At 47.5% G+C, this 25,236-nt stretch overlaps 1 protein-coding gene across 2 annotated transcripts in view; it reads right to left on the bottom strand.

Annotated features, from left to right (window-relative positions):
- The window catches only part of MYO1C (myosin IC), a 56,040-nt gene extending 35,554 nt beyond the window's left edge, over positions 1-20,486 (bottom strand). Inside the window, exon 1 of one of the 2 annotated variants that reach the window (XM_054085123.1) lies at positions 20,290-20,486. In XM_054085123.1, the coding sequence (XP_053941098.1) occupies positions 20,290-20,364 (75 nt within the window). In that variant the 5' untranslated portion in view covers positions 20,365-20,486. Of the gene's footprint in view, positions 1-18,057; positions 18,197-20,289 lie in introns of those variants that run through there. The other variant, XM_054085124.1, reaches the window with a different exon arrangement.
- Positions 20,487-25,236: the final 4,750 nt, after the last annotated feature.

The following is a 25,236-nucleotide window of genomic DNA, read 5'->3' as shown; positions in this document are numbered from 1 at the left end:
TGTCCTTGCACGATTATAGAGAAAAGCTTAAAGATGTCAGAGGTGTGGCCAAAAGGGTTCAAAAACCGGAAGACAAAGACTATTTAAATTATTATTTTGGAGTCTAATTTATGCTTTGCAATGCCTAAAACTCTCAATACTGGTTTTGTTTGTTTCAAGAAAGCTTTAACAGTGAGAACACTGAACGTCTCTTCTTCCCATGCTTGAGTCTTTCACAAATAAAAGAGAATATTACAAAAAAATGGACTATTACAAAAAATGAAGCCAGCGATGCACGCCCCTCCCTGGACTCCTGCTCTTTCACTATCAACGCTGCTCATTGGTTTGATACCTCCGATGCTGGAGGTGTTTGGGAAAAGGCAGACTGAAAAGCACACACGCAGCACTCGTATTTAGTTCTGGCTCCCGCACACACACAATCATTCTGGGCGTATGACGCGAGTGAAAACCAAAACTGGGTTAATCTAACAAACTAAGATAAGTTTTCCTTGTTGCTGCTCTCTGCTGACCAATGAAAAGGAAATGGATGACTGGTTTTGACAGTGGCCGTGAGAACAAAGTCCCACTTTATAACTACCAGACGCCCTTAATATGATGTGGGTTTGTGCCATGCAAGCGCCCGCTCCCGTCCCTTCCCCTCACGCACCTGCTCCGTCCCTCAAGCAATAAGGGGTAGGATGAAAGGAAATGGCCTCAAGTTGTGCCAGAGGAGGGTTAGATTGGATATTTGGAAAAATGTCTTTACTTAAAAGAGTGGTGAAGCCCTGGTAGAGGCTGCCCAGGGCAGCGGGGAAGTCTCCATCGCTGGAGGGGTTCAACGAACGCGTAGAGGTGGCACTTCAGGATACGGTTTAGCAGGCACGGTGGGGCTGGGCTCGCGGTTGGACTGGATGAGCTGAGAGGGCTTTTCCAACCTTCATGATTCTGTGATTCTACGTGCCTGCTCCTGCTCTGTCCCCCTCACCCGCTGCCCTCTGCCACGGCTGGTGGTTGTTCCACAGGACCGCAAGACAGTTGCCTCTTCAGCTGGTTTTACAAACACACTCTGCCTGTTCCGATTCCAACAGCAACTGTTGATCTCGCTTCGATAGCGGAGTTGTTTAGAAAAACCCCATGAATTTGGTGCGATTGCTTTGCCCTTGCTTTGATGGGATCCCTGTAAGCAGCCCCCCTGCAGAGGCTGCACAGGAACAGCGTGCGGAGCCGCTAATGCAACACAAACAGCCTGACTCAGCCCAGCTGATGCGCATTCCTCCCGGCTGACTTTCCAAACAGTCACTCCCAGTGGCAGGACCTACATCTTCCTTTTAAGGGGAAAAAATGTTTTCACAGGAAAAATTAAGTGTACAAAGCCTGTGCGTATCTCCACGCTCTCTGTGACCAAGCCCTCCTTTAAACACAGATTCTTGTTGCACGCAGAAACGTCTCCATCCCTAATATAAGTTTTTCCTCATTTTTCAACCCAGCTGTTAACGCTTCCTATCAATACCCAGCAGCCTCAGGTGGAACATCCTATCACACTATTTTTCATACAAGCCAACGTGACAAAGAGAATTGGTTCTTGAAAGCATTGGGACAACAACATCCAAGACAGAAACACGGAGAAAGAGCAGTCAGAACTCACAGGCTGCAGAGCTTTACAGCTCACGTTGGTGCCTGACAGCTCCTATTCCTTCACGTTTCTTTTCCTGCATTCTGAAAAGACGCTCAGTGTTAGAAAGGGATCACGACTGGAAAGCGTATCATAACAAAAACTTCTTGTTCTATCGACACTAGAGAAGGAAAGAGAGAACGCTGGGGCTTTGCCTGCATGTTGGATAAAGGAAACAGGATTTCCCTCTGCTACTCCCTCAGCAAGATCCCAAGGAAATGTTTCTAATAATAGGAAATGACTATATAAGGCCAGATCAGCACAAAAGTGTTTGCAGTCTGGAAAAAAAGAACACACAAGAGCAGTGAGGAGGGATGCAAGCGGCAGAGCAGGGCTCCTCGCCCACTGGCATCCTCGGGAAGGCAGCACGCAGGAAGGTTGCCCTTACAGGCAGACAGGATTTATGTCCCCCACGTCACCAATGCCAACTGTAAAATTCTTTTCTACATAAAGGAGTTGTTTGTTTAGAACTGCTGACACCAAAAGCAGCAAGTTTAAGCTGCTTTATTTTCTTCAGTGGGTTAAATCTGAAACCCAGGGAAGGCTACAGGATGACATTATTCTTAACTGTACCAACACATATCATTTTACAGAAATCCAAATATCAGATTTATCTACTATATCAGACCGCTTTGTAGCAAACAACTAAACCTGACTGACTTGTCCTACGTTGTCCTTTTTTCTTCTCATTGACAACTTTCATCAATGTAGTTCTGCATTAGAACAAACCACACCCAAACCCAGACTGTTTGGTACACTTTAAAAAGGAAATCCCTCCCTCCAAAACAGCCAAATAGAATTGTTTCTTTTCATTAATGTGAAGCTTTTCCCTTCCACAAAGCCTGAACACAGCTATTGTCAAATTCTTTGCTCGCTGTCAAAAGCACGAACTTCTGTGCTGTGTGGAGAGTGGAGCGCAGGTATTGCCTGGGTTATTTTAGGATGTTCAAGCTTCCAGTGTCAGAAAAATAAAGCCCAAGTGGCTAGAACTTTCCTGAAAAGCACAGAAGAGAGGATCACACGCAGAATATATTTCCTGAAATTGTTGGGTTTTCTTTTTTTCTTTTAATAAAATAGCTTGTCGATTGGTGCCCCAGAAGGACTCCTGCTCCCCACTCCTGTCACGCAGAATCACCAGGTTGGAAAGGACCCATTGGATCATCGAGTCCAACCATTCCTAACACTCCCTAAACCATGTCCCTCAGCACTTCATCCACCCGTTCCTTAAACACCTCCAGGGAAGGCGACTCGACCCCCTCCCTGGGCAGCTGTTCCAGTGCCCCATGACTCTTTCTGTGAAGAATTTTTTTCTGATATCCAACCTGAACCTCCCCTGACGGAGCTTCAGGCCATTCCCTCTTGTCCTGTCCCCTGTCACTGGGGAGAAGAGCCCAGCTCCCTCCTCTCCACAACCTCCTTTCAGGCAGTTGTAGAGAGCAATAAGGTCTCCCCTCAGCCTCCTCTTCTCCAGGCTAAACAACCCCAGCTCTCTCAGCCGCTCCTCGTCAGACGTTCTCCAGCCCCCTCACCAGCTTCGTTGCTCTTCTCTGGACACACTCCAGAGCCTCAACATCCTTCTTGTGGTGAGGGGTCCAGAACTGAACACAGTATTCGAGGTGTGGTCTCACCAGTGCTGAGTACAGAGGGAGAATAACCTCCCTGGACCTGCTGGTGGCCCCATTTCTGATCCAAGCCAAGATGCCATTGGCCTTCTTGGCCCCCTGGGCACACTGCTGGCTCATGTTCAGTCACTGTCAATCAGCACCCCCAGGTCCTTCTCCTCCGTGCAGCTCTCCAGCCACTCTTCCCCCAGTCTGTAGCACTGCATAGGGTTGTTGTGCCCCAAGTGCAGGACCCGGCATTTGGCCTTGTTAAACCTCATCCCATTGGTCTCAGCCCAGCGGTCCAGCCTGTTCAGATCCCTTTGCAGAGCCTCCCTACCCTCCAGCAGATCCACACTTCCTCCCAGCTTAGTGTCATCTGTCGGTGTAGTAACAAACCCCCCAGCATGGAAAGTTTGCAGCAGCATAGAGATGCACACACCAGTATAACCCTTACCCCGGATTTAGGGAAACGTTACTACGAGCAACATTTTGTATTGGCACAGCGGCATCTGTCACAGGTTTTTTCATATACATTCCTTAAAGAAAAAAGACCAGCACACCCATCTGCACGGATTCTTGCGACACCTCATCCCAATGCCAGAAGCAGGTGATACCTGGGAGAAACAAGGTCTTATTTTATTTCTGGGTGTGACTCTTTTTTTTCAAACAAACTTAGCAACGCTGTGAGCAAACTATAAACCACCAAGAGGAGCCAAGTGTGGCAAGCCCAGAGAAAGGGCACATTCAATGGTTCAGGCATTCAAAGAAGCAGAGCACTTTTTAATTTGATGATTTAGAAGTGTGGAGTTTACAGGAACAATTTGTATTTCCACCCCTTTTTCTCCTCTGTCCCAAACTGACTTTGCTGGCCCAAGGCAGGCAGTTATTTTGGGATGGTGAAAAGTTATAAATGCGTTCTAATAAAACCATTAGGAACACATACGGGGCTGAGCTTCTTTCAAACCCGTCTTTCTTAGGGAACAAAGAGCATTTTACATTTATTGCGACGGCGTTAAGTCCTCTACGAAAACATTACGGGAAGATTTTCAACAACAACGCGCAGTAAAACTCGACCACGAACCCAAAGGGATACCCGGTGATCTGCAGTAATTCCAGATTATGTTAAAAAGCAACGGCCTGAGGAGCTTCCAAAAGCAGACGAAAGCGAAGCAGACACAGAGTACAGACTGGCTCTCTGGCAGCGAGTCAGACCCAGGCCTGGCAGCCCGCGGGAGCACGTGGGCAGATGATATTGCAGCTGGCTCATGTCTGAACTGCTTCCCTTTCCCCTGCCTATTCTGTTGCTTCGGAAAAGGAGAGTAAAAGCCACCAGATGAAGGGTATTGTCTGCAGTAATCTCCTTCGGACCCGTCTGACCGTGCCCCAAAGATCCCACAGTGAACGGTGTCTTTAATGCCTTTGTGGATCGCAAACATTTCTACCCTAAAATAGCTATAATCTCAGTTAACAGCAAACAGGGAACGACGAGCTGCCATCGTGTTGGCAAGAGTGTGCTGGGATGCCTGGAAAACACAGACATCACTTCAGAAGGACATCCCACACCCACCGGCAGCAGCTTGCGCTCATCAAATGACCCAAATATTGTTTTCCAACATTCTATAAAGTGACACTCCTATTGAATCCAAACTACATTCAAAAAAATCTTAAAGTGAAAGAAGATGTAATCGCATTGATGTTAAGAAAATAAAAAATTGGCTTGCAACTCAGTACCCACCCTTTGAAGTCTAAGGAATATCTCATCTCCCAGACATGGTCTCAGTTCCTGCTCACAGCACTTCCAAGATTTTCTGCACTATCAGGGACAGATTTAATAAAAAACAAAGACAAATCACACACTAAAGAATAACCAAGGAGCCTGTTCCTTTGTGGTTCTCGGGAACGCGTGTTCCACATCTGGATAAACATGGGCTGATGCAGAAAATGGAATCAGTCCCCACCAGCTGTGGTTGGGGCCAAATCCTGCCTTTCCCTCTCTTCAATTTACTCACGGTCCTACATGGAGGGGGTTGAAAACTTGTGTAAATCCTGCTGAGGCAGACCCAGCCATCTTTCTATCGACCCTTTACGTCTACCATATAAACAAAACCTCCTCCTGGGCCACGATCACCAACTCAAACATTCTGAAGGAATTCCCACAGCTCCTGTTACTTGGGGATAACCAGCTGGTTGTGACAGTTGCGACATAACCAGAAATACCAACTGTCCCGCAGCATTCTGTTCTCCGTCAGGAGATGAGGACCGGCTTCCCTAAGGGACAGGAAAGGGGAAACATCCACTTGTGCTGATGCAGACAATAAGCACATCCTCAAAAAAGTGAAAGGTATCCTTTAGCCTCGAGGCCACCAGCACATAGGTCAGAGTCCTTTCCACCTGAGGCTTCATCATGCTACAAGTTCAGAGATTTGGAGACCTCGTGGAAGTCAGGTATCTCTTGATTTTTTTGTTCCGATGCTGTCTGAGCAAACGTGGCCGTCCACAGCAGCCAGGATGACGACAGGAACTGTCAGAAGTCTCATCCCATCTCATCCCACCGGGAAATAAACACTGTTTCCTCTGATGTGACAGACATAAATTCTCTAGGTTCCTTTGGGGAAAGCGAGTGATCCAGAGCCATGAGGGAATCTGTGCTCCTCCCTCAAAGAAGTATCCAAGAGCCTTAAGAATAGGTATCTCCCAAACAAAACCACTACATTTTTTATCAGAGACTGTAATGCAAGGAACGCATACAAAACGCAGGCAGTAGCTTGGTGTCCTTTGCTTAAATTCTTAAATTCTCTTTTCTAACAGCTCTCGGGTCTTGCCAGGGCAGCACCGTTTGCTATCGTAGCGACAGCGTCAGCCCAGCCTCAGCCACTGAACAATAACGGGACGAGATCAGATCAGAGCCCCAGATCAACCCTGCTTCACCGAGGTCTGTGGGAGCTCTGCCATCAGCTTCGGTTGTGTCAGAGCCACACCTGTGGCAGGAAAAAAAAAGCTTAAGTGCTTTTAAACCACCTAAAGAAAAAGAAAAGCATCAGAACTTCAGGGTTTGTTTCAGAAGGTATTGTTTGTACAGCTGACCTAGAAAACGGGAGGGAAGTTCATCGTGGTAAATTATTGATCCAATGCTTTCTAGACATTGAAACTGGTAATTAAACAAATGGTAAAAAGATACTTCATCAATTATAGAGGTGCCACTTTAAATTACACTTGCTCCAGGATGAATGAGACACCGAGGTTAAATGTTAACGTCGACTTCTTCATGCCGGCTTCTTGCTCAAAATCCTCACCACAACACTGATTACAGCGCTCTCCTATCGCCGCTCTTTGCACACATTAAGCAAGATAAGGGGAACTGAGAGCTTTTGTTTCACCAATCTTTTTCACAGAATGTCCAGAAAACACAGTCCCACGGCCAGGAGAGAGAAGATTTGGAGCTGAGACTCCCTTTTTCTGCTCAATATCATTAGTTACGTGGCTGGAGGTCAAGGGCACAGCCCCTGTGAAACCAGCCCTCAAAAATCAAACCAAAGAAAAAGTTTTGTCTACGTACAGCTAGTTGTGCAGCCTGTGAAGCGGGGCAGACATTCGATACTGGTAAATTTTATGGTTTTTAGAAGAATATATGCACATACATAACCTTCACAACCTAAAACAACGCTCACAAGCTGCTCGGAAGCAAATACGCTGATGTTACCCTTTTAAGCAGAACAATGTCACAACCATAATGACAACTCAAATTGGACTTACGATAAATTGTTATATCCAAGTGCATGCTTTACTGCATCAGGCTTAAAGTTATCTCAATTTCACATGTTAAATATTATATGAATGTAAAAATATACCTGCTCTAATACTCATTTTGAAACAAAAACAAGATCCAAAGAAGAGCTTGGCCACCTTGCAGTTCCTGGCACAGATGCTCTCTAGAGCCATTAGTGCGTCTTGCAAGTAGATTTCACTCCAGGAAAGCATTTATTGAAGGCTGAGTTCATCAATTGATTGAGAAAGGTCAGGGAATATAAATATTCTAAGCGAAAGATTGCATATGCAGCATAAGTAGACAGCTTAAAAGCGCACGCATAAAACCCTGCAGGTGGACACAGTTGGCATCCTTCACTGAGCTGAAGCAGCAGTGAAGCAATAACACTAGGAGGCAAGATCAGAGGGGAAGAAGCTGCTGGTGGAGCAATAACTCTCCTAGAAGTCCAACAGCTTGTGCTTGCCATGGGGCAGTGGAAAAGAAGCCAAGGGATACCAGGACGGGAGCTCAGTTCAGAGAGGAAAGAGAGAGGCCAAGGCAATGAACGTCAGGAATACGCTGTGGAAGCTGGGGATGAACGCATCATCAGCTGATGGAAACAGTCAAAGCGAGCGGTGAAGCCTGGACAGTAGAATATTGCGAAGGAAAGGACACCGCGGTGCTCTTGGTAGGGTGAAAAGAGAATCAAAAGCCTGAGCCGCCTCTCCCCACCACTCCCCAAATAATGAGGCTGAAGCGCAAGGAGAGCAAGCTCTCCCATCGGCCCGAAGCCAGCTGCTCTATGAAGTTTTCCTTGCCCGTTCTAAGGAGTTACACAACGTACGGCTTTATTCATAAGTGCCTGATGGCGTCTTGAGCACAGAGCAGCTCCTATCAGCCAAGCAGTGCGTGTGGGAAATGTTAGGAAGAGTGTCTGAGAGAGATAAAGCCTTTGAGTTGCAGACAAAGCTGCCAGCCCTCGTTTCGAGCTTGTCAGAGCAAGTCCTTCTTGAAGTCAGCAACCTGGAATGAAGAGAATCTGGCATTTGTGCATGTACATACGGTTCAGACGGCCGGGGCGGAACGGCTGACTTTAATCAGACTTTCCACAATGCAGGGGGAGTGGCAAAGTACAGTGAGTGATGGGTGTTATCTCCTATATATTCACTAATTCCTCCTCTTTGACTTTGTATTTCAGGCCTGACCTCTTTTTTCCCCGCTGCCACCGGCCCCCAGAGCAGGAGGGGAAGGGCGAGCGCACAGAACTGGAATTTCAGAGTCCTTTGCATTCTCGGGATTCCTGGTGTCTGTGAAAGGCAGCACAAAGGCAGCACACACTTGTCTGGTGATAGGACAAATTCCATGTTCTGGAGAATTCCTGGAACAGCTGATGGGTCGCAGGAGTAGCTCCAGGCAGGTACTGCCCTGCCTTGCAAAGCTGAACCCCGCTATCCCAAACTCCACTAATCCCAGTGCTAACCCAGTATTGCCTCTGCTGATTCAGTTCACCTGCTGGATGACAGCCTGCGTGCTCAGTAGACACATTCTGAATCTGTTTCATTAATTATCTTTTGCCAGGATATCTCTTGGTATCAATAAAGCATCTAAAACATCGGGCTTGTGCCAAGCTTTTTTAGGCTGATATGAAGCCTCTTTAACAAGAGTGCTTCTATGGTATCAAAAAGGAATAATGCTCCAAAACAGTTTTACCCAGCTGCCCACTACTGTGTCAGCAACAATGTGCTAAAGAATTCCAGTTCCAACCACTTTTGGTTGCTTTCTGCCCTCACCGTGAGGCTACAGCCTGCTAAATCACAGGGAGCTTCAATTCCATCTAGAAATAAGTCTCTCGGAGTTTCTGCTGCGGGGTGGCGTTCCCAAATGTTGTTTCCTTGGGTGCCACTGCTGGTGGCGACAGCAATAGCAGCCACGAACTGCAGGAACCTGCATGTGCCAAGAAAGGGCACGGGTCCAAGATCCAACCTCTTGCATGAAAGGTTTTGGCAGCAAAAGGAATTCCTTCTCCCTCACCCTTTCCGTGTCAATCACAACATCACGCTCAGATACCACAACACAGCGACCTTGTCCTACTACCCTACACACGCACCTCGAGTCCCACGGGGCCCAAAAGTCCTTTGAACATTTACACCTGCTGCAAAGTGGTGCGGAAGCGAGCATCCCTGCATCCTCAGCCGGGCAGGGTGTCTTCCCCCTGGTGCCCACGGCACTGCTCTGGGAAGCAGCAGAGGTTTATCTGCTCCACAGGGAGCACAACCAACGCGACAGCAGCGCCCGGCTGGACTCCTCTGGCTTGGGCCATGCTGGCTATGAACCCTGGCCGCTCTCTGTGCTGCTTAGACAAGAACAGGCACCGGCATCTCCTGACTCTGTGTCTAAGGGTGTTTACTCCGGCCCTCTGTACCAGGATTTATCAGTTGCTCTCTATTCCTGACCTGATACCACGGTAATGGCAACAGCAGCGCAGGCGCTCCATGGGCAGATAGCTACTGTACGGCTTCGGTGCTGTCGTAGCTTGGGAACTCCCATTAAAACAAGTGAAGAATAAACACCAGAACCATCTCTGTATCGCATCCCAGAATAATTTTTCCTCTGCAGTCCACCCAAACGTGAAAACACAGATCAAACCAGCTTACTTGGAAAGTTTGAGCTCCCAGAACGAGACATCCACTCAGCACAGCCCTGGACAGCCCGCTCCAGGGCTTCAACGCTCTTCAGTGAAGACATTTTTCCTAATATCTAATCTAAACCTCCCCTGATGCAACTTGAGGCCATTTCCTCTCATCCTAAACTTGACGTCTGCGGGTATAGATGTCACACTAGATTCACCAGCAGAAGCACACAGCTAACGCACCAGTTTGTTCTTCACCAAGGTCGCCAACCACTGAGAGTTTTTGGCGAGGACCTTGGAAATGAGAGCCGATGGTGCCGGGCTCCGGCTGCCACCACACAGCAAGGGAGAAGCTCACTCCACAGACTCGGCGCTGTGCCAGTTCCTGACCCCAATGAACCTTCCCATCCCTATCAATCTTAAAATCTCAATCCAGCCCACACTAAACACTGATTGATTTTTCTACTCTAACGAGCACCGTGTCACATTTCTGTTGACTAACCATCACTTCAGATAAGTGGTTTGCAATTAAGATAATTTGGTTTGGGGCCAGTGAAAGTGTGGCCTGAAAAGCACTTCCCAGAGTTCAGCACAGCACCAGAGAGCTCAACTAGCGAAGCTCTAACAGCAGGCCGGGCACCAAGCTGACAGCTACTTTTAGACCTTTTTACCAGAATTTAACTTTCCAGCCTATCCAAAATAAAAAGGAGGATCGGTCACAAAAAAAATCCCCTTGTAATGGTTGGTAATGGCTTGCTTGTACAATGCTCAAAGATGATTTCTCTCCAGACACGCGCGCTCAACCTGCAGCAACACTGAGTTTCTTCCACTCCCCACCTCCACTCAGGTGGCAACGTGACCCTTTCACAGATGCTGCGTATTTCTGATGGCAAATAATCGGTATTTCAGCAAAAACGCATTCTGAAGCAAACACCCACCTTAACGGAGGCCTCTCAAAAAGAGTAAACAGCTACACGAGCGCAGCTTTTGAGTTCCATGGACTTCAGCCTGGACATAGTTCACATTCTCATCCTACACGGTGCTGCTTTGAGGAATTTCCCTCCCATTGCAAACCGAGAAAGCGGTTTGGATAGCAGCAGTTGCCAGGTAAATATATCCAGGGCTTAAGGTTGGAAGGAGTTCCCCCGAGAACCCACTGAGATACAGAACCCTCAGAGCAGCAACAGACACTTGGCAACCCATCAGGTTTCAGTTCAGAAAGAGAGATCAAACACCCCCTTTCGCTCTGCAAGCTGTTTGCATACGCAGCTTCACATCTCTTGCAACATTTCCTCTTCACATGGTGCCCTCATGACCAGCCCACACACAAACCCTCACCCCCAGCACCTGCCGGGCTCAGCGCCCGACACGCTGCGCCAGAGCTCTCACCGACACAGCAGAGGAAGGCTCTGGGTGGGAAGAGCCTTCTGGGAAGAGCAACTCACCTGACACTTGTATTCTTTTCCTCTCTTTTCCTTTATGCTTTTTCCTTCTATCAGGACCCAATTACCTCAAATCAGATGGGTAACGTCTGAAAGCTTTACCCAAATATATAAACAGCCCATAACCATCAGACTCGTGGACTCTCATCATATCAAGCAAAAAGAATAGATACTGTGCTTGCATCATTATGTCATCATGTTTCTCTTCCATGTTCTAAGGATTGTTTTAGAAATATCTCATAACAGTGCATAAATGATCCCTTCTATTATCCCAAACTGCTCTCGGCTTTCTCCAGCACCTGCAAAAGCAGGCAGGAGAGCATTGTTTCTTCTACAAATCGAGGAGATGTCTTCTTGGTGATCTTAAAGGCCACCCGGACTGACAGACACCCAACACCCGACTGGCAGCACCGCTGCTCGTCTGTACTTCTGCAACAACCACGACTCCAAACAGTTTAAAGAAACGCTTCTTGTTGGAAACCAAAATTGTTCTTTTGGAACAATTGGAAACCAAAACGCTTCTTGTTGGAAACCAGTAAGTGCTGAAACGGAGCACTGTCTGAACTAACGCGAGCCAGGACACAGGCATTTGTCCCTAAGCTATTTTATAAGGCTGAGCTTTAATTTTCCTCAGCTCTGCTAAATACTGCGAATCCAATACTTAAGAAGGATGCGAGCCAAGAAGGAGGGTGGAATAAGATTGGTCAGATCTATGATACAGGCTTATTTTGGCCTCCCAAGCCTTTTTAATCCCCTCAAACTTTTCCAGCCTTCCCTTCTTCTTGGCCTCTACTTTTCTCGCTGTCCTCATACACTGTTTTGGTGTCCCACCCCTTTTCGGTCTCTACTTATCTTTCTGGCATCCCACCACCCCTTTCCAAACTCAGAACACTAAAGAACAATCAGGTACACAAACCCCAGCTGGTATCATCTTAGTAGATGTCATGGGTGGGTAGGAAAGCTACCTGGAACAATGTGTTAACAGAAAACAGCAGATAAACAGTCAAGGAAAGGCTCACAAATGACCTTCAGCACTCATTTAAAATAAGGCAACAAAAACATCTGCTTTGCTGCCTAAGTTCCAGTTCGGTCAGAGAGAATTCCTGGCTTCCTGGTGCAAAGGTGTGGCTTTCCCTCCCAAGATGCAGAAGAGGCAATTCTGAACAGCCTCCAAATCCTAAGAGTACAAGACAACCTGTTATTTAAAACAAAAAGATGTGTGGACAGAGAACAAGGCTTTCTGGTCTCTAATTTGCAAGGTTCAATAAAATCTCTCTAGGAAAAAAAACCAAACCCACAATAGTTTTGTGCAATACTCTTCCCTAACCTGCACCATCAGACACATCAAATACCGAACTGCAGAAACAGGACTTAAACACAACACTGTGCGCTGCTGTAAATATGTTTAAAAACAAAAAACGGACACATGTTGATTATAGAGCGCTGCCTTGTAACGCGTGGAACTGCATATTTTCATTATTAAAGCTAGCAAACAAGCCTGGCTGCTGAAAGCCATTTCCCTCGGTAAACAATGACTCAGTGTGGGCTGTATAATGTACAATTTATTAGTTACTGTTAGCGAGTTTCAAAAAACCCAGCTCACAACTCTATACAAAGACATATTTCAGGAGGGAAAATAGCTTTCCTCCTACTTCTACGGTTCCAGCTATACGGTTTCAGTGGAATTTAATTTTCTACAAAGCTAAACAGATCGCTATCTCCTTATTATACAACCGGACCCTGACTTACCCGGACTCTGCAGCCAGGAACAATGAGCACAGTGAGAGCTGAGCTTACCCTCTTTTCTGTTCTCACTTTGTCATTGTAACTCTGAAGTAGATCTGATTCTTCCTTGGACAGGAACATCCAATCCAGGGCAGGTGGTAACAAAAACAGACGTAAAGACAGCCATAAAATATTGAGGATATGGTAATGAAGGGAAAAATGCAACTGTAAGCTCAGCAAAATCCCCCCACAAACGCTGTTCTGCAGCTGAATTACAGCTCCCTCAATAATCCTTCTCTTCATTAGTGAAATGGCCAAATACACCTGGTGATCATCAGCTGGCAGGAGGCACCCATCACTCTAACTAATGAAAAGCAGCCTCAGCTGAGGAATAAAGGTTTCCGTGAAGTCTTAAACCCACCACAAAGGCTGTTCTCCAGCTTTAGGATGTGCTGTCTCACTCCCAGGACACCCTCTCTGCGATGGCTTTTGCGAAGGGGAAAAACCTCTGGTCAGAAGTAAGAACGCTACAAGGAAATACAGAACCAAACACCCCTGGTAAACTTTTACCAGGAAAGTGCCTCCAAAAGCAATCACTGAAATCACAATTTGAAGGCTCAGCCTTTTAAAGCAGCTGTAGCTTATAATGTCCCGTCTGCAACCCAGCAGCAGGCTGAGCTCAACCACTACTGTGGTTTTTTGTCCACACATGCCTCTGCCCAGCAGGGATTTTAGAAAGCATTTCTAGGGGAGAAAGAAAAAGAGCAGATCTGTTTGGGGCTGTGGGGACAGAAGATTTTTTTTCCTAGAGTCTTGTTTCCTGGCAAGAATCAGAACGCATCATGACATAACGTTCTCTGACACCGACGCTGCAGTGCCCTGCTGGTAACCCAGCTTTCCAATAACAGCAGTCCAGCCCAGGACCTCACTGTCTGGAAGGCCAACACATCACAAAGGTGATGCCAAGTGCTAAAAATCCATGTCCGTTTATCATCAGCTGCTGAATTACAGGAAGGGCGGTGGCGGAGCTGGACCAAGGTCACCGCACCAGCTAAAAGGCTGCAAGTATCCTAGCGAGGAACAGCCGGTCATCCACACGTGACCGAGTGCTCTCCTAAAGGAAAGGCTGCCAGGGAGAGTTATCCCTGTATGCGTGAATGTCATAGGAGTTCTAAATACCAACCTTTATCGCCTCCCAGGACAGGAATCTAATGGAAGACTACACTGAGGATATATATGAAATAGAAAACTTACTGGCCCTGCTGCTCTTTGGAACGCTTAGATAACACAGGGTAGAGCTTTACGGAATACAAGACCTTCCACTTCCACGGAACGTGACTCGCTTGCCACAAATTACTTGAGATTTGTCCATTCAGAACCTTCTGTCATAACAAGCTTTGTTAGCCTTTCACGTTGACTTATACAGCTTGCTTATATCTTCATTAATGCTTTCTGGGAAGAACTGGCCTCTTACCCCACTAATGCACCAGCCAAGTACGCAGGGGAGGGCAGAATATGCCCAGCAGGATATTTTCCAGCAGAGAAATCACTCAATCCAGGCAGAGGCACAGCAAAAGTGGTCCCTCCAGGCAGAAACAGAACTGTGCCACGGTCTCGGGGAAAGACAACCCATGCAAACCTCATCCACTCGAAAAGACGACAGGCGGTTAGAAGTACCGTTTCTGCCGAAGTCAGGGATTGTAATCGCAGTCGGAGCCAACCACATCACCCACAGGTTGGTTATAATGCAGTAAAGCCGTATGCAACACAGTGAAGCCCTTGACGAAGACAAACATGCTGTAATTGCACTCACTTTATGCCAATACAAAGCGCTGCCGCTACAACAGAGCGATCCCCACCTGACCTCAGCCGTCCCTTCCTGTGCCATCGTGTTCTTTGTGCAGGTGGAGACGTTCACATGTGCACACCATGAGCTGAGCTGGGAATTCACAGACAATTCACCTACTTGTTTTGTCTACGCAGTTCCACCTGGGATCAGTTCTGAAACATTAACCACGTGTGAATGCCATCAATACAGGGAAGCCTAAGCAGATTTCCCCTTTAGCAAATAAATATGCTAAAGAACTGGATCTAAAAGCTTGTATGAAACGGCAAGTGACTTAGTTACACCTGCATCGCTCTCCGGGGGCAGTAGGACACACCACCCTTAGCAAAACCTGCCGTACTTTAAGCTCTCTGCAGCACCAGGAACACGTTGCAGTTTCCCAGACATAAATATATCCTACAGAAGGCACTAGTTACCTGAAAGCCACCTGTAAAGGGTCCTTACCGGTTACTCCTTCCAGCTGGAAGACAAAGTACTCCATCCAGCCTGGCACTCCTCAGCATCCTTCATGCTGGAACTATTTGAGCTGCCAGGTGAGAGCACTGGGCCGAGGGAGGGGGCAACGGGCTGGAACGCAGGGCAGCTGTAGCTCATCCCTCGCTCCAGCTCATCCATCCCTCGCTCCGTGGGCAGCTGCTGTGGTCGGTCCCTCCCGCACGGGGTGTGGATTCTCCATGCCAACAGTGGCAGCGGAACCTGCATCGTTCCTAGAAAGCGTGCAGTTCCCAACGCAAAGCCAGGTCCTATCAGCAACAAAACTATGGATAATAGGAAATGTCTGAACAGAACAAGGCTATTTTACCTTTGCATGAAGGCATCCACGCAGTTTGAGCTAATTTGTAGAAAGAAACACCATCTTTAATCTGTCTTTAAGCTTTCTTGGTCCCCAGTTTTTACTGTCCTTCCTCCAGTGGTCTTGGAGCAAATTAAAAACAAGAAAGAAAAAAAAGTCTTCTACCCGAGTGGAACAATTTCTACAGGATCTATCTCACTTCTCTTACAGATAATATAAATTCTGAACACGTACTGTAAATCACAAGTTTCTTTGCTGTTACTGATGCAGAAAAGAAGCTGCACACCGGATCCTGAGTCACACGGGGAGTTTCTCACCCTTAGAGTAGATTGTGATTCAGATCCTCTATGTCATGATACACTGGGATCGCACACTTACAGTCTGGCGCTACCCCATCCAGAAGAAGAGGAGGCAAGGTTCATGTTTAGACAGCTTCTTCCCTAAAACCCACGATCATACCCCGTCTCAACACTGAAAATCCGGGAGCGTTTTGACCACAGTTGCCACACCAGAGCCTACAGTAAAAATTCAGAACTCATCAGTTCTGCAAGCCTGAGGCAGTTCCTGAAAGAGCTGAGAGAAGGTGCTGACAGCTGTAATCGTTGCTACAAAAGGAGATAAAACACAAACGCCTTTCTTCCCAAGACTCCAAGATGTGGTTCTGCTTTCAGGCTTGTCCCACCAACCCAGCAAACTGTCTCCTTTGCCACTTTCTACAGGGCAGCTGCCACCTACAAACAGTTCTGGAGAAGCCTTCAGCCTCGTTTGACCATCACAGAGAGAAGAAACACCAGAACCATCTCTGTATTGGATCTCAGAATCCTTTTTTCTCCGCAATCCACCCAAACATGAGAACACACATCAAGCCAGCTTACTCGGAAAGTTCAAGTTCCCAGAACGAGATATCCACTCAGCGCTTTCAGATTCCTTCCAGAAACCACTGCCACTAAAAGCAAATCACTCCAGGTGTATTGGAAAGGGGAAAAACAGGAATAGAAAAGCAGCACAACGACAGGGGCCTTGAGCCTCAGTGGGGATGCAGAGCCGCGGGAGAAATCAGCCTGGGAGGCTTCAGCTTCTGCAGGCTCTACCATCAGAAGTTTTGGGTAGGTATAGAGAACCCATTCTAATGCTCACAGCAGCGAAGACAAACAGCCTGAGCTGGAGAGGAAACCTCATTATTCATAAAAAATCCAGTTCACCTCCACGCTGAGAACAGGCGAAAGGCCAAGGTACCATTTAAGACCCATTTGCACATCTCAGTGCACAGCAGTCGGGCTGGCCTTGGCATTTGACAGCATCTCCACCCACAAAACGGGAATAAAACCACCGAGTTTCTTCCTGAAGTGCTTTCGGGCACCTGTGCCAAGAAGGAAGAATTGCTCCAGCACAAATGGAAGCGCTGCCTGCAGGAGGAAGCAGCACCGGCGACAGGGATGCATCAAACCTGCGGAGTATGCACAGAAACGGGGTCTGCTCCGGAACGGGGCGCACGCAGAAATGGGGGGCACACGTAGAAATGGTGTATGAACAGGATCGGTTTGTACAGAAATGGGGTGCGCACAGGAACACGGAGCATGCAGAACGAGAACACACAGCAGCAAGGGAATGTATAAAACCCACGGGGCGAGCACAGAAACGGAGTCTGCTCCGGAATGGGGCATACATAGAAATGGGGTACGCACAGAAATTGGTTTGTGTAGAAACGGGGTACGCACAGAAATCGGTTTGTATAGAAATGGGGCGCACTCAGAAATAGGTTTGTATAGAAACGGGGTGCACACAGAAATCAGTTTGTATAGAAATGGGGTGCGCACAGAAATCGGTTTGTATAGAAACGGGGTGCGCACAGAAATCGGTTTGTATAGAAACGGGGTGCGCAGAGAAATCGGTTTGTATAGAAACGGGGTGCGCACAGAGACGAGGAGCACGAAGATAAACCCCCAGCGGGGGAATGTCTGAAACCCAGGGCAGAAACGGAGTGCGCTGCGGCACGGGGTGAAAACAGCGGCGGCTCAGGAAGGCGGTGCACGTGGAACACGGGGTCTGTATCGAAAGAGGAACGGGGGACGCACAGGAGGGGGTTCGCACAGCAAAGGGCCGCGCACGGGAGCGGATCGGGGCGGACACGGGGCGCTCGCACAGCCCCGCTCCGGCGCGGAAGGGGAGGGACTCGCCGAGGGGCCGCGTGTCCCGCCGCGGGGTTTCCGGGAGGGTCGTTGGATTGCCGGGATTCCAAACCTTTCGGTACCGGTCCCGAGACCGGCGCCTTTGGGCGAGCGTGGGTACCGCTGCGGGCAGCGCTCCGGGGCCACCGGGCAGCGCTCCCGAGCGTCGCCTCCCCGGGCTACCGGGCAGCGCTCCGGGGCTACCGGGCATCACCTTCCCCGGCTACCGGGCATCCCTCCCCCGCCGGGCTACTGAGCATCGCTCCTGGGCTACCAGGCTGCGGGCATCGCTCCCGAGCATCACCTCTCCGGGTTACCGGGCATGGCTATCGGGCATCGCTCCCCCGGCTGCGGGCACCGGGCACCGCCTCCCGGACACCGGGCTGCAGGCATCGCTCCCGGGCACGGCTCCCCGCGGTGTGCGGGCGCCCCGCCCCGCCCCAGCCCCGCTCACCTCGCTGCGGGACGCGGCGGCTCCGGCTCGCAGCCCCCGGCAGCCGCTAGTGAGCATGTCCGAGCGCCGGGCATGCGGAGTGGGGCCGGGGCCGCCCTCACCTGCCGTCAGCGCGGCGGGGCGGGACGGGAGCGGCGGCGGCACCGTCCGCAGCCCCGGGGTCAGAGGAGGGCACGGGGATGGCCCGAGCCACGGAGCAGCTCCCGCACCGGGACAGAGAGCTGCGGGTGTGCAGCCCGGAGAAGGCTGTGGGAGACCTTAGAGCAGCTTCCAGTGCGGGAAGGGGCTCCGGGAGAGCTGGGGAGGGGCTGTGGATCACGGAGTGCAGGGAGAGGATGAGGGGAATGGCTTTAAATTGGAAGGATCTCATCTAAATTTTTCCCTAAGAGGAAATTCTTCACTATGAGGGCCCGGGTTGCCCAGAGCAGTGGTGGCTGCCCCATCCCTGGGGGTGTTCCAGGCCAGGTTGGATGGTTCTTGGAGCCCCTGAGCCAGTGGGAGGTGTCCCTGCCCATGGCAGGGGTGGGACTGGATGGGCTTTGAGGTCCCTTCCAACCCAACCATTCCATCATTCTATAATCCTGCCCATAACCCCCACCAAAGCAGTTCACATCCCTATTCGTTACAATTCCAGGCGCTCCACAGGTAAACCAGGAACACAGGCAGTACTTTGCCATCTTCTCCTCGCCTCCTGTTCCTGGGAATCACTAACAACTCAGCTCTCTAGGCAGACTTTAGCCCTGCAGATTCCCCAAAGTCAAGGTGACTCCTACCCCTAAGGGCCAGGCAGGTACCCTGATGCAACACCCATCCAGGCTCCTCTCACGGGTGCATCACCAGGATCCACAGGGAATCCTGCACAGGATTGAATCCTCCCAGACTGAGGCACACTGGGCTGGAGCAGGAAAGCTCCACGCTCTACGTTCCTGCTAGTTCTTCACCCTGAAGCAGCTGTTTGGGTTAAAGCACAGCAGAAACTACTTCTCTCCCTCAACAAAGGTTCTCAAGGAGCGAATTACAGTTTACAGACTGCTAATGAGGATCTAAAACTTCTTAGAAAGCTAAACTAACAGCTTTTCTCCCTCTGCTGTCTCGCCAGGATCCTGGCACTTGCTATTCAGGATAAGATTTAAAGGAGCAGCTCCCTCTGGAAAAGACAATTCAGCCCAGCCAGTGTCTTCTACTGTCCCTACCGGTAAGTCAGGAACATTCCTGGAAATCAAAGAATGCCAGAATTGCCCCATCTCTGACAAGACAGAGCGCTCAGGTTTTCTGAAGCAAATGGTAAATAACCTGGTTGACGTTCCGGGTGAGTTTCGGGTGACTGACCGGAGAGACAATGCTGGGAAATAGGAGAGATGTGCACAGAGGTGAACTTCAGCACAAGACAGCCCTGCCCTGAGCAATCTGCTACCAGAGCTGGAGAGGCTAAACAGTGTACAAATACCTATGACACAGAGATAAATCCACAGCAGCATTTAGGTACATGTAAACACAACGAACGTTTTAAAGAGTTTTTATAAAGTTCGTCTTCTTTAGACTCATTTAGAAGAAGTCCAGGCAGAAAATATAGGAGAACATACAGAACGGCCATTCCTTCCAAGTACTGAAACTGAAATTCTTAGAATAAGTCCTTTCCTAACCATTTACATCTCCCACATCAAACCAGAAATAATCAGCTCACAAGTTTTCATCTTGCTTACAAACCAACCCTGAACTCAAGCCAAAAACAAATCACAAGTTAACAGAACGCCTGGTTCCTCAAGATACCAGTAACGGTCCATTCACGTGTTCCTCTACCACTGAATTTCTGATGTATGAGCCTTCCTATGGCATTCAGGGCAGGAATCCAGTGGCAACATAGGCAATTGGTACTGAAGAGGATCAAAATACTCTCTTCAATGCTCTTGCCCCTCCCTTGTAATTTGAAAGTGCTTCCAGAATTCGGATGGAACGAATAGAGCCAGGCCAATACACCAACTGCAGGTCATGCCAATGTTTGTACCCTGAAGTGCTTCTGCGGGAAATGCACTTTAATCGCTTTCTAAACTCCCAGTCACTTAATATTAACATTTACCACTACTAACTCAGTCCACAACACAGCTGTGACCAGCCAGCCTTGCAGAAGCCTCCTGGTTCTGCCCTGGCATTTCTCAGCTCAGCACAGCGGTGACCGAGCTGGTTATCACGTAACACTAAAAGGGAAAAGAGAACAATAAAAACCAGGCTTACAGTCTTGTGTTCTCCATTGCGACTGACCACACGGATGATTTCTCCTGTAGGAATACATTCAATTTGCAGTTCCATTTTTCCAAGGTAAGTTAGTAAATCTCACTGTTCTTTTTAGACAGTTCTGATGGCAAAGCCCAGCAGCAAACTCCCTGAGCAGCCCAGGAAAAGAGCTTGACTAACGGCAGTCCTTGGTTCAGAGCCCTGCTGTGAGAGGAAGAGACGAACTTCTCTATTTATACTGAGTGTAGGTGTGAGCCCCGACAACAATTAAGTTCAAGACTGGTTTCCACTAGTTGCAATGTGTCAAGACAGTTCCAAGAAGCCTAAATTTATGTTCGTGTTTATTGCCACGAATTGTGTCGATGTTCCACTTCAGTCCCAGCGGGCTTGGAAAAGCTGCTGCAGGTTCCGCTTTATGGGCATTAGCACGAAACAATCACACGGAAGGCTTCACAAACCTACCAAGAGATGTTATGTAGGAAGAATTCCTCATCTTTGCCTCCAAGATACTTGGTTTAGAGATCAAGCAATAGAAAATGATTGCTCTCATGGTAACTACAGGAAGTGCTTCAAATTACTGCAGAACGAAATCGTTATTAATTGAATCCTAGAGTAGCTCGCTAATCAAGACAAAGGAAATCACCTTGCACATGTTACCGCACAAAAATTCCAACTATGAAAAAAATAATCTGGTGAACACTTAATAGCACTTAATCTGGTTTAAGTGCTATTACAAAGCTTTACTCCAACCATGGCCCCCATTAATGCAACATTCAGACTCATGACCTCTCCATATAGCCCCCAGCTGCATATATCCTGCCAATGACTGGGGAATAAAAGTCACCCTGAATTCCAGGTATTTTAAGACTTCCTGTTAGGGGACAGCTCCTTCTGTCTTCTCAAAAGAGCCAAATTTGAATTCTCAACTCTACTACAAACCAGTTACTGTGTGTCAAAAATCCTACCTAGATGTTAAGACAAACAATGCACCTGGACATGCAAAAGCAGATACAGAGAACGTTGTTCTGTTCGGTAACTGAAAAGAAATGGCCTGTCACTGTTCTGTTTCATATCTGGAATTATTCTTATACTTCCCTTAGCTGTTACAGACAAGATTAGTCCAGTGCAACAACTGTTTCCTTGACCACTTACTTCCCATTGTAGGGTTATACTGAAAGAGATTTTATCACACTAAAAAAACCCATCACCGTCACTTCCCCAAGCAAAACCGCCCTCCTCAGTAACGTGGAGCAACACCTACCCTGGCTTCTCTCGCCTTCCTAGATAGAGAAGATACTGACAGTGGCAGTCTAGAGCATGAGGGCTGTTCAAGGGGAACGACTTCTGTGACGCCAATACCAGAATTATGTGAAACAAACCTTCCAAAAATGGGTTACAAGGTGAGAACAAGAGGGTAAAAAGATTCCCTACTGAGGCTGATGTCTGTATTTCATACCTGCCAGTGTCAAAGCCTGGTTAAGAAGTTAAAATGTTTGCCGTTATGTTTTCCTTCCTTTTGTAGTGCTAGTAAATCCTTATTTTGGCATTTTTCCCACGCCTCTGCATTCTCTCTTGCCAGTTTGCATTCCCAGATCTCACACTACCTCCAATTTCACTGTTTTCCTCCCATCATTCTTACAACCTTTGCTACAAAAGCTCCCACACAGGTTCTCTTGCTGCTTTCTAGGCTGCACATACAAGATGTTGGTTTAATTGCAGAGAGGGCGTAAGGGGAAGATGACAGTTCTGCCGTAATGCAGGGTGTGGGATGTACACACTCTCACAGACGTGACTGAAGTTGAAGCAACGGAAGAGTTCAGCGCAGCTCCTGAGCAGAGAAATTCCCAGCGTAACTCCACGTGGACGGCGTGGATTCACCAGCTGGCGAGTGCCGCTGCCCCCACGCTGAGAACAGCTCACTCTGCATCCTTGCAGATGACACGGCTCCAATGCTTGAGCTTGTGCTTAAAGAGAGTTAACAGTAAAAGCAAACAAGCCATGTGTACAACAGCTGGTTTCGCACACACACTGCCCCATCACACAAAAGTCTTTTTCTCCATTTTCCTTCATGATTGCTATAAAGAAGAATAAGGTATAAGGAAACAGGGATATATTCTGCTTACAAAATTAAATAACATTGGTATTCGTGCAGCAATGGGTACCAGGAACTCCCTGTGATCTCTGTATCTTGTTATTACTAACGAAATTGCTTCATTTCAATGGCTTTCACATAGCGAATCCCTACATCCAAGGACAGAAAGGGCCATCAGAAACATTCTTGTGATAAGGCAGAGCTCTCAAAAAAAGGTTTCATTTCCTCTCTCAAGGAAAACGCAACTCAAGCTTTGTTTAACTGGCCTTTCCAGGGCAGTATATTAATGAAGACAAGTTCATCCGAGTGTCACTTAGTGTCCAAGAGTAGAGAAGGAAGTAGTGGTAATAGAAACAATAGTCTTTATCAGAACGTATTTTTAGGGTCTAACAAACACGCAGGACATCTTAGAAACATTTCCTGTTTACCCAGAGCTCTGCTATCTGTGTGCAGTGATATGGTGCACATCCCGAGGTGAGCCAGGACTCAAACACGGGAGAGTTAAATAAGGCTACGCTGGACAACATTCCTTGTAGACGTATTTCCTATTTTGAAATAAATTCTCCAACAGCAGGTAATTACAAGAAGTTTCCTTAGGTGGAAATGATTTGGTAGCAAATTTATATTAAAACACACACAATTTAAAATACAAAGTATAATGTAGTAGAAAATATCAAAACCTCCTCAATGAAGGTAGGTGAGCAGAAAATCCAAAGCAGGAGCCCATTCAACCCTGGATTCGTTTAAAAAGGGAAAAGAAATAGATTGATCTGCTTTATCCAAAAGAAAAACAGAATTTTCCTTGCCCTTCTTTTGCAGCTCACAGCCTTACCACATATGTTAACACTGACACATTTCCGTTCTAAATTGCTGCTCTATCTGTGCATTAAACATGACCAAAGTCTCCTGGAGAAAGGTTACCAGGCACAAATCAAGCCTCCCCACCTGAACCAATGTGTTCGTTCTCAGACTTATCGAGGCTGTGTAGAATACTTCACTGCCAGCATTTATTTTAGTGATACATGAGAAGAAAACACACAAGTATAAAAACATTTCCAGTGATTCTAACAGCGAAGAAAAGGTGCTTTAAGAAAGATAAATTTCATCAGAAATTGCATCATTACAGGTCATGGAACAGTGTGAGAAGCTACCACAGGTAACAGTCATAAACAAAAGTGCTACTGTGTGCAGAATACTTGAGAGAGAAGAATACAGTTCTGTGCAGCATCCCACTGACACACAAGAGCTTCAATCGCAGCTGCTGTGGGCATTTTCAGTGAAGTCCCATGGTTCAAAGGATTAGTTTACAAAATGCAGCTTCTGTGTCCTGTGATTGAGAGGGTTATTGGCTCACAGACAACACCAAGGATCTTGAGTTTCTTGCCCGTGTAAAGCAGCCGTATGGCTCCCCCTCTGCGCCGCTCATGAACAGCAGATGCACCGATTAGAGGAAACTGGATCTTGGTCCACAATAAATCGCCAGCTGTGGCCTGGAATTCCAAGGCCACTGTTCTTTGAGCTCCACACGGGATCTCTTTGCACGGAGTTGGGTGTATTACAGCTACACAACCGAAATCAGACACAGAGCACAACTCCAGAACCATGAGCTCTTTGCAACTCGGGTGGGGTTTGTCTCATGCCCTCATTGCTATGAAAAGTCACAGATCTGAAAGATTTATTGCAAACCCAATTCTTGTAAACCTAGTACAAACACGAAAACCGTTCCTAATATTGTTCCAAAGGTAACAGGAATGTACAAACTGTAAACCTCAAGGCAGTTTTAATCCACGCAACAAACACAGTACTCTCTGAATCTACCACCACTGGAAACCAATCCCAACACCAAACATTAAGCTGAGATACAATTATGATTTACAGGGGGAGGGTGTTCTGAAACCCCACACGGCAACTACCTGACCAGGTAACGTATGTTAGAGTTTCCGTAGCATACAAAGTTGCCCGACCCCCAGAAGGCTTTATAGAGTTAATGATACAAGCAAGGAACTGCAAAAAAAAGGTCACGTGAAGGTGTCATCTTTCTACCTCAAAAGAATCCTGAAAAATATAAGGCTTTGAGAAAAAGGGCAAAAACGAATCCCTTCAGTTCTGAAGCAGCACACCAGCCTAAACACAACGTCCTTTGCTTTGCTCCTCCACTTGAACCAAATTTTCTCTCTTTCACCCATAACCACATGACAGCAATCGGTAACTGTACTCACCGTCTGCAGAAGGTGCTCGCAGCTGGGCAACTGGAGCGAGGGAGACTCACAAGTGCTCTTTTCTGGCACTGCACTCTGAGAGGCTCTGGAATGTTAGTGCCTCTTCCAATCCTTTCCAAACATTTCTATTTACTCATCAAGAAACAAAACAATTTCTGAAGCTAACTACCTGCCAGGTTTTTAAAGGGACATGATGTTTCTTATCCTGTCTCTACCCTCAAGCATACAAGATACATTAAGGTTTCAGCATTAAGGTTTTTTCTAGAGGTTTTACCTCTAGAAAAAATGACGTTTTGCTGTAAATCAAAGAGATTTACAATGTTGGTAGCACAGATTATTCCATAAGAAATGTCCCACTGCAATTCCCCATTCATTATTCCCATCATCTCTGTAGTAATTGTAGCAATTATATGGCAGGATGGTATCGAGGAGTACTTAAATACATTTTTAGCATCCCAAATTCAACAGAAAACAATCAGGATGAGCACCATGATCATAAGCTTTTTGCCAACAAGTGCTTCATGGACAACGGTTTGCTCACCTACGCTAAAGCATTTCTCAGCTTGAGCAATTTCTTTCAGGAATTGCGGGATCCTCGTTAGCTCTGAGCAAGGAATGAGTATAAAAGTGGGTTTA

This window comes from Cuculus canorus, chromosome 20 (assembly GCF_017976375.1).
Source record: "Cuculus canorus isolate bCucCan1 chromosome 20, bCucCan1.pri, whole genome shotgun sequence".
NCBI classification, from domain to species: Eukaryota; Metazoa; Chordata; class Aves; order Cuculiformes; family Cuculidae; genus Cuculus; species Cuculus canorus.
The sequence above is the reverse complement of the archived record's forward strand: the minus strand, read 5'-3'. Positions and strand labels throughout refer to the sequence as shown.